A 9,731-nucleotide genomic window follows, 5' to 3' on the forward strand; every position below is an offset into this window, starting at 1 on the left:
AGGTGTATTCCACATCTTCACTGTCCTGTAGTCTTTTTACAGTGTGATATTGACTAACTTTTTAGATTGATGAACAAACAGACAGCTGAACGTCTACAATGCTTTCCCCTCCCATCTTCCACCAGGAAAAACCACTCCAAGTGTCTGGTACACTGTAAGATGGGTGTCAGCCGGTCTGCATCAACAGTCATAGCTTACGCGATGAAGGAGTACGGCTGGTCCCTGGAGAAAGCCTATAACTACGTCAAACAGAAGAGGAGCATCACGAGACCCAACGCAGGCTTCATGAGGCAGCTGGCAGAGTACGAGGGCATCCTGGATGCCAGGTGGGTGACTGTGCCTCGCAGCACGTCTGAAACCACTGCCATTTCCTTTTGAGGAAACACTGCTTGGTAAACTGCAGGAGACACCAGCCGAACGTGTGTCTACTTGACTTAGTTTCTTGGAAGTTTTACCATAGAATTCTGAAGTTTAGGGATGAACTTGAAGGTGTACTGTATGTGAACTTTGGGTTGATCTTTGTTTTCCTAATTAGTGAAACACTTGGCTCTGAGTATCTTCTCTATATTAGTTTAGTTTATTCACTTTGTGCCCACAGGACCAGCACAGGTACATCTCAATAGTGCAAGCACTAATACAAAGAGAAGCCTACTATACATAGAACATACTCAATAAAATAACACTACAACAATACAATTATTCCAAACAATTACTATACATCCAGAAATAATTTATATATATATATATATATATATATATATATATATATATATATATATATATATATATATATATATACACACACACACAATGTATGTACATATAGTATATATATCTGCTTCATACACATACATATACACAGAGCTCCAGATAAGGTTTTTGGTCTGGGAGTTACTTGCCCTCTAATTTGAACACTAAGAGTACAATGTATTTTTGGGGGTAAAATGCAACATTACCTTGAAGTCTTATCGGCTTTTCAAGGCGTCACACTGACTCTGCAAATTAATTACGTTACTTATTCATTAATAAGTTATAAAACAGTTTGTTTAATATTATAGAGGCACCTTTTTTTTAGCGGTTGCCTCTGACGACGGTTCCAGTTAGATTTTGGGCTAGAGTGTTTACGTTTCAACCTGTGTAGCTTCGAATTTCTTACTCTTACTGTGATTGGCTGCAGGGCTAGCCAGAGATTGGATTATGTTTGTTGGGTCGGTTTTTCTTGTGTACAGTTTCCTGGTAACTGAAGACATTGTATTCTGGGAGATGTAGTTGTTAGTGGAAGTTTTAGGGGACGTGGGAGGGGAGGCAGACAGACTGTGCAGCAAAATTGCTACGCGTATTTTTAGGCATTAAATTTAAATTTAGTGCATATTTCTGATTTTTTTTTAATGCATAAAATATGCAACTTGTCTGGACCGCAGCATATACATGCACGTACAAACATATATGAACATGTTAAAATAAATTATTTCTATTTTGCATGTTTGTGTGACAGTGCTTGTGTCTGAGCCCTTTTTATCTTCTGATCCCTACAGCAAACAGCGGCACAACAAGCTGTGGCGCCCTGACTCGGGCTGCGATCTCCCTGATGGCCAGCAAGCCTCTGCTCAGTGCTGTGGTGCCGACGGCCCAGGAGACCTGACCCCTGACTTCAGCGTAAGGCCGCCGGAGGATGTGGTGGGGGGGGACGAGGCAGGACCCTCCCCCAGCAGGACCATAGGGGAGGAGGTGGACCCTGCTGAGCCCCCCAACTACAACTACTACTTCAGACGGCTCTCTGACTCTGCGCTGGACAGCGAACCCTCGACCCCCGTCAGGGCACCCCCACTGCTTCACATAGAGGGCGTTTACATCAAGATCGAGGACGTAGAGAGAGACGCCCTGCTGGACGATGAGGGCTTCGAAACCAGAGAGTTCCCACCTCCCCACTTCACTGTGCCCGGGGAGGGGACGGCAGCACAGACTCTGGAGACCGACCTCCGGAAGAGACTGGAGTTCAGCACAGTGGAGGAGGAGGAGGAGGAGGAGGAGGAGGAGGAAGAAGCTGAGATTGTTTCGTTGACGGGGGGAGGGGGAGAGGCCGTGGAGGGAGAGAAGGAAGATGCTGAGCTGGCTCCGAGCTGCTCCCCCCTCGTCGGCTGCAACAGGCTCAACAACGAGAATGCCAACAACAACAACCGCATCAGCAGCAGCAGCGGCAAAAGAAGCTGCCCGCCTGGGTTTGACGTGAGTAAAACAACGAACACAGGGACAGCTCTGCTCATAGACGCTTCAGTCTGTGCGCTGTGCTCTTACTGCGCTCATTTCGATAAAGGCACTGGAGCATATTATCAGCATGCTCATGTTGTTGTATGAAGGCGCACATTAACATAATTCAGATTCATTGTGGTGAAATGCAGTCCAGTCTGGTATTTTTAAGCACTAAGTTTAAGCGCTGGGATCATTTGAATTACCAGACTTGAATCTCGGGTGGCACTGTGCTATATTTTATGCAACATGCATTATTATTTATTTATTTATTTATTAGCACACACCCTTATCCAGGACGACTTACAGCTGTTACAAAATATCACAGTACAAAGTATCACATTACCGATAAGAGAAATTATAAAATAATAGCCAGTAGAAAATAAGAGCAAATTCAAATGAGCAAAATAGAGTACAGTAAATAATTACAATTTAAGAGTGATTTCGACTAAGAACAAGTAGCAAATACAATGAATGGATAAGAACGATTTCAAATAAAAGCAATTACAAAAAACATGAATATGGTTACCTTTAAGAGAAAACTCAAGAACAAGATACAGAACGTAGTTATAATTAAGAGCAGTAGTAGAATACAGCAAAGTGTGGAGCAGTTGAGTGCAAGTACAAGATGATGCAAGTACTGAAACTATTGTGATAGTGTCCGATCCTTGACCTTCCAGCAGATGTCACCTGTGGGCAAAGTTAAGGTTCCTTAGTAAAACCAGGCAAAGCTGGCATGTGCTCCTCAATATTCAAGGTTTCATTTCTTCTAGATAAATTCCAAGTAAAAAGTTTTTAACAAGTGGTACAGTATCTTTTGTCAAGTTCTTTGCTAAAGTGTCTGCTTTTAAGATGGTATTTTACATACATAGTGTAAGTTTGTTATACAAATCGTTCTTGACCCTCTGACCATCCATTTCTCTCTTTTGTATTTTTGTCTTTCCTCTATTTTAGGACAGTGCTAACACCAGAAACATCCACAAAGTCAAACCTCCATACAAGTCCTGTACAGACTGCATGCGCCCCCCCAACAGCCTGCACAGTCAATCCATGGTCTCCAAGCATTCCCAAAGCCTTAACCCTGCGCATCTGTGTAGCATCCCCGCTGTCTGTGTGCATTCCTCGGGCTCTGTGATCCCCGACCAAGCCGCAAAGCTCACTGTCATTAACACGTCGCCCTTGCCCGTGCTGATCAGAGCCTCCGACAGTCACTGCTTGCCTAGTAACTGTGCCAACTGTGGTGTCTCAGGAACTGTGATAGAGGCCCACCGTCACCACCAGGTGAAGCCCATGAGCTGTTGTGGCCTTTCCGGGGACCCGCAGACACATTTAGAGGTTGAAGCCATGAATGAATTCTCGGAAGCAGGGAAGAAGACTGACGGGAAGGCTGCCAAAGACTTGAGGCTGCTGAAGCTCAGTCTGGAAGCTGAGAAGCCCATGGTACCAAGCTACTTGATGCAGCACCAGGAGTCGATCATGCAGCTGCAGAAAGCCGGGCTAGTCCGGAAGCACACCAAGGAGTTAGAGAAGCTATCAGGCCAATCCCTGGAGAGTGGCAAAGCCCCTGGCCAGCTCCGAGACTGTGACCAAATGGACACCTCCTCTGGAGTAATGGAGCTCTCTGTGGAGGGCCTTCTGGAGGATATGGAGATAGATTCCAGCAGCAGCAGCAGTGTCCTGACAGAGGTCTACCAGAAGACCTCTACCCCCTCCTCTGGCCGCTTGGAGCAGGTCGAGCCCCTAACCAGGGACCTCTTGAAGACGGTGGGCGTGCAGACTCCCGCGTTGTCCCCCCACGGCTCCACACTGACCCGCAGCTCCAGCAGCGACAGCCTCCACAGCGTGCGAGGGAAGCCTGGCCTGGTCAAGCAGCGCGCCCAGGAGATAGAGACCATGATGCGTCTGGCCGGACTGACCGTCTCTTCCAGGCTGAAGAGGTCCAACTCGCTGGCCAAGCTGGGCTACCTCACCTTCTCCTCCGAGGACCTTTCTTCCGCCTGCTCCTCAGAATCCAGTACCATCCTGTTTTCCAAGCCCGATGAAGGCAAGGAGAGCGAGAGCTGGCCGGTGGCGTCTGGTACCCACCGCATCATAGGCGTGCCGTGCCAGGCCAGCTGGCCAAGGATGCCATTCGGAGACACTTACCTGTCCCCTGACAGCTGACGTCTTTTATCCATCTTGTCGGTAGAGCCGGGTGACTCTTTTTGGATGTTTCTTTCTTTCCTCGGAAGATGAGGAAGATGACAGAGAATATAAGTGAAAAGAATTCTCTTGGGTTTAAATAAAAAAGTTTATTAAATTGTAATATATATATATCATTCCACATCATATTTAAAATATATATATATATATATCTCCAAATATAATTTATAGATGGTTTTTGGCATCATTTCACTTTGAACTGTGAATGTGTGCAGATGAAACTAAAGGAATACACGGTTGCCAACCCCTTAAGTGTGTTGTGAGGCTCAGGATTGCCCACACCCATTTCTTTTCATCGGAAGCGTACCCATTGACTGTAATGCCCCATTGGGTAAAACTGAATCGTTCAGTGAAAGAGTGGACTAACCCCCACAAGCATGTGGTATGAGTTTAGTCCTGCACAATGACGTCCCTTCATTTCAGATTTACTATAGCTGTGTTCCACCTGGTATACTAGTGCTTAGCCCACTCGCCACACAGAAGCGAAGTATATAGTGTGGACTTTAGATCTGATGGTGTCCAGATGACCTGATGGTTTTAGGAGCTTTAGGTCAGGCTGATTCCTTGTACTTGATCATTTTCTTCTGAAATTATTCCTCCCCATGTGTATCGTGCTTCATGCTTTTGAGGTTGGCAGTGTGCAGCCAGGGTAATGGCTCCAGAATGATGCCATTCTCCCTTGATGCCAAGAGAAAATGAACACAGCAATCTAGAGTCCTGTCATGAGCACAGCAATCTAGAGTCCTGTCATGAGCACAGCAATCTAGAGTCCTGTCATGAGCACAGCAATCTAGAGTCCTGTCATGAGCACAGCAATCTAGAGTCCTGTCATGAGCACAGATCCTACGTTTCCTGTGACTGTTACGCTCCGTAGCTGTAATGAAGTATCTTTTTATTTATATATTTATTTATTTATTCACTTTACAAATTGTTCTTCAGAAATTCCAGGACCATTCTACCTCCATCATTTCACTGTAGGAAAGAGACTTATCCTGGGCTCATAACTAGAAAAGAAGGCTGCCTGTCCACTGGTCATGTTCACAAACGTTTATCTGAACCAGGGCCAGATGAACAAAAAAAAACATAACATTTTAGATAGGTACATTTTCCACCGAATCTTGCAAAAATCATGACTGTGCTTTATCAGCTGTGCAGTGCGCTGAGGTATTCTGTCTTTATGTGCATGTTTCTTTCGTTGCAATGTGTTGCTGTGCACTGGCTTGCATTGTGTCTGCACAAACTAGCAAATCCAAATTGTAACGCAGTGTAATGTCTGCATCTCAGCTGAGAATATATGACTATCCAGGAGGGGTCTGATTGAAAATACTTAGGCTGCATTTCCTTTGTCCAGACTCCAGAATTGCTTTGCTCAGGCAGACTCATCTGTTCCCCTGTCCTCTGTGCTGCTTGTGCCTGTGTTGAGAACCAGTTTTGAACAGGGGAAATGCAGCATCAATCCCTAAGGTTTCTCCACCAAGTCCTGGAGACTGGGAAGAGACATGCTAAAAAAAAAAACTAAGAACCAGAGAATCAAATGTGCATTTAAGTAGAATTGAGAGAAGTGATTTGATAAGCAGGAATCGTCTTTCATGACTTAATTGTGCTCAGTTTAACACAGTGAATGAAGACTGCATTAAATTTAAATTAGACCAGTGCCATTTATGTAACTATGCGTGCTATATTTTGGTATTTAATCCCGTCCTAAATATACACAGTGTAGTAAAAGATAAATAAAAAACCCTATACATTACAGCCTTTTGGAAATAAGGAGGTGATAATGAGAAGCTTTCACTCCATTTAAATACTGAAAATCTGTGAGACTGCAAACCAGGCAGCTTCAGAACGGCAAGCTCTTCTTTTTATTATGTCTTTACATATATTATTAGAGTTAGGGTTTTATTTTCCATTCATTGGATAGTCCTTTCTGATAAGGTTATATATCACTGCTTTTCCTCTTTAATAAAATAATCGCAATAACATCAGGCTGACTGTTAACTGGCCCAGCAAACCTTTACAGAGCACAAAGTCGTGTCTCCCTTCTCTTCAATAGATGTGCCATCTCCTCGTATTTATGCGGTCCTTTGGGGTTCGGTTTGGCTTGGGGCGCGAGAGATCTTGCTTTGAGGTCCCATGTAGACATCCTACTCCAAACATGGATTTCAGCACTGTTCCCTCCTCTAGCACAGTTTGAGAAGGGTCTTGGACAGCTGCTGCCCACTCTTGGCTACTCTGTGAATATGTTTTGAAGCAAGCCTTAACTACCCAGCACAGAAACCGTTAGGTACGTGTATATATTTGTAGGATCGATGTATTATAATGCAAGATACCTGCTTATCTGTAATCCCTACTGTTCTCCTCTGCAGCATGTCAGCACCTTGTAAGAAAAATGTGTTTAGCGAACCAGGGGTACCGTTTTTTTTTTCTTCATGAAAGTGTAAGCTGTGGGGCAGTGGTCAGTCATTGAGTTCATTCATTAATGTCTGCCATTTGCCAATGAGCATTCCTTATCAGGAGTTGATGCAAATCTGATCTTATTGAAACATGTCTGTGGGTAAAGCTTTACTATCGCCTTCAAACCCCCAAACCATCAGAGTGCTTCCATTTCAGTTTTCAGAGTACGTTATTTGTCCACACCATTCCAATTTTCTAAGTCTCCCATGTCTGTTTCTCTAATTTATTGTATGTTTACATATCTGCACATAATATGCAAGTGTGTTCATAGGAATTCTGTATGAAACCTTATGCTGTTCTGCCATTGACTTGTTGTTCCATACACTATGCAGTTAAATCAATGTATTAAACCTGTGTGTGTGTGTGGAAATGTGCGTGCATGCGAGCGTAACACAAATGTTACATGTTTACTGTGAAATATTTATAAAGAAGTGTGTGGACATTAATGAATGATAACGAAAGATGGGACATAAACACAGAAACAGGCATTCAACTATACAGTGGTGAGAGATGATGGTGGTGTGGCTGTCATCTTTATTAGTTATAAATAATGTGTGCGTTTGGTCTGTAAAAGTAAGAGGTCTACTGGCTGTCCTATCTGGGTCGTTGCCTCATTCACAACAGGGTTCCCTGGTCTCTGCAGTAATAAAAGCATTCTGTCTGCTGGTGTGTATTAGTACTTGCCATTGAGTAACATCCCAGGTATTATGAACGGGTGGATGCCAGCTGATCTTAGGGTGCATTCTTGCAGTTGAAACATGAGTCTAGCCCTTGCCATGTTTTTTCAATAATAACGCTGTGTTCTGTTTAATGTTGTTGCATGAATGCCACTGCTGCTTTCCATTTTCTTTCTTTTTTTTTCTGTGTAATATTTACACAAGTGCCTTATTTCATAGCTCCACGGGCGTTGTGCTTTGTACGTGATACTGTGCTGTGGTATTGGCTGTCAAGCTCCTTTCTTGCAAGAGAGTATCGGTGAGGGAGAGCTGTGAACTGCGCCCTTCTCATTACTCCACCTGTGGTCGCGCAGTCGCTATGGTAACTTCCGCCATCATTTGTTGTTTTTTTTTTTTCCTTGAGGTGTTTCAGGCCCGCAACCCCACTCTTCCAAGAATTCCTTTATAAGAGTCTCTGCTTAGAGCGATGAGTACTGTTGGTAAAGGCAAATGAATACTCTCCTAGTTCCTGAACTTCACGTACGGAATTGCAAATTCTCTTAACTGCTTGCTGTTACCCACAAGCTATAATTGTCAAGCTGTGTTTTCAATTGAAATGGTTTTAAATCTCAACAGATGTTACTAAAAACAAAACAAAAGGTGTAAATTAGATAGTATTGAAGACATATTGGGCTTGATATGTGATAGAGGGGAATTTGCCTGTGATCTGACCACGGAGGGATATAGGCCAATTGTTGACAGAGTGGGGAAAGAGGACTTGCAAGATTTCACTTCAAGTTTCAAGTTTCGCTCTGATGTTTGTTAGGAGCCTCATCACTAAAGGTGGTGAGCTCTGTTGTTGGAGAGGTGGCCCAGCACAAAAAATAAAACTGTCCCTATCTGGCCAAACTGACTGCTGTTTCATCACTGACCAAGATTTCCAGGAGCCCTAAAAGTTAAAAAAAAGAACAGGATTGTGACTTTTTTTTTGGTCTGGATGTCTTACTGGTTTTTGTTACCATTTTCTTTTTATATTTAAGTATGCAGTCATTTATTTTGTACTGTAAATTTGCTGTAGTTTGAATGCATATTGCACTTTTTTTTTTTTTTACATTTGTTAAAATAATGTACTGTATGTGTTTATTATGGAAATAAACTTTTTCATTCAGTAATTGTCCTGAATTTTATAACTAACTGAACACGTTAGATTCTCACTGAATATGCACTTTCTAGGATGCACATTTCATACTCTGTCTGTTTGGAAAAACAAGAGAACTTTAAGTGATCATGTTGATGATACATACAGCATATTGACAAAGAAAGACCGACAGGTATCAAATCAACAAATGAAAGTCTGGCTCCGACCCCCAGACAGGTTATACCAATTCTAAAGCATTGGCTATCGCTCTAATTAAAAAGGGTCAGTGTTCTACCTGACTTGTTCCATACACTGCATTCAAATCAATGTACTACACATGTGTTGGGTGGGGATGTGTGTACCAAAAACTAAAGTACCATTTTCCAGTCAGTAAGACAACTGGTTTGTTCAAAGAGCTCAGCCTGTTGTATGTGCACCTTTATCCAGTTGTACCTCCGACAGAGCTATGCAGTATTTAGGAGGAGTCTGTGCTCAGACCTGCAATGAAACTGCTGTCACGGGATGCAACCCTGCCAGCACTAACCCTGGGAACTAACTGGGACCTCCCGTTACAAAAGGCTGTGTTTGGGCAAGCTCTGCATCATATCACTTTTCATCACACGAAGACTCGTGCTAACATGCTGTTTTATTACATTATCATCACTACCAACGCGCATTCTGTTTATATATCGTGTCCATGTGCAATGACGGCATGATATGCCTGCAAGCAAATTGGCAGCGTCCACTTTTTTTTAGTAATCAGAGTGAATTACTGGCTAATGAGGATAAGCACTGTGGTTATTACCATTACCCAGCGTACGTATTGAATTGTTTAGTGAAATGGGTTCGTGAAGGGCCAGACGGCTGTCATGTGAGGGTTTTGCAATGTATTGCTTTGTGCGTCTAGGTCACTGATAAACAAGACCTTGGTCTCCTTGGTTTGCTCCTTGTAATGTTACATATTAATAAGTAACTGCCCTTCGCCACAAAGCTCTGGGAAGCTGTCACTTACCACCACACAACACCAGACCTGCCGG

At 43.3% G+C, this 9,731-nt stretch overlaps 1 protein-coding gene across 2 annotated transcripts in view; it reads left to right on the plus strand.

The window, feature by feature from the left end:
• Positions 1-8,728, plus strand: part of LOC131699031 (protein phosphatase Slingshot homolog 1-like) — a 29,137-nt gene extending 20,409 nt beyond the window's left edge. For both annotated transcript variants that reach the window (XM_058994414.1, XM_058994415.1), the window contains 3 exons: positions 126-326; positions 1,536-2,226; positions 3,202-8,728. In XM_058994414.1, coding sequence (XP_058850397.1) covers positions 126-326; positions 1,536-2,226; positions 3,202-4,410 — 2,101 coding nt within the window. In that variant the 3' untranslated portion in view covers positions 4,411-8,728. The remainder of the gene's footprint in view (positions 1-125; positions 327-1,535; positions 2,227-3,201) is intronic.
• The last annotated feature ends 1,003 nt before the right edge of the window (positions 8,729-9,731 follow it).

This window comes from Acipenser ruthenus, chromosome 21 (assembly GCF_902713425.1).
Source record: "Acipenser ruthenus chromosome 21, fAciRut3.2 maternal haplotype, whole genome shotgun sequence".
Taxonomy (NCBI): Eukaryota; Metazoa; Chordata; class Actinopteri; order Acipenseriformes; family Acipenseridae; genus Acipenser; species Acipenser ruthenus.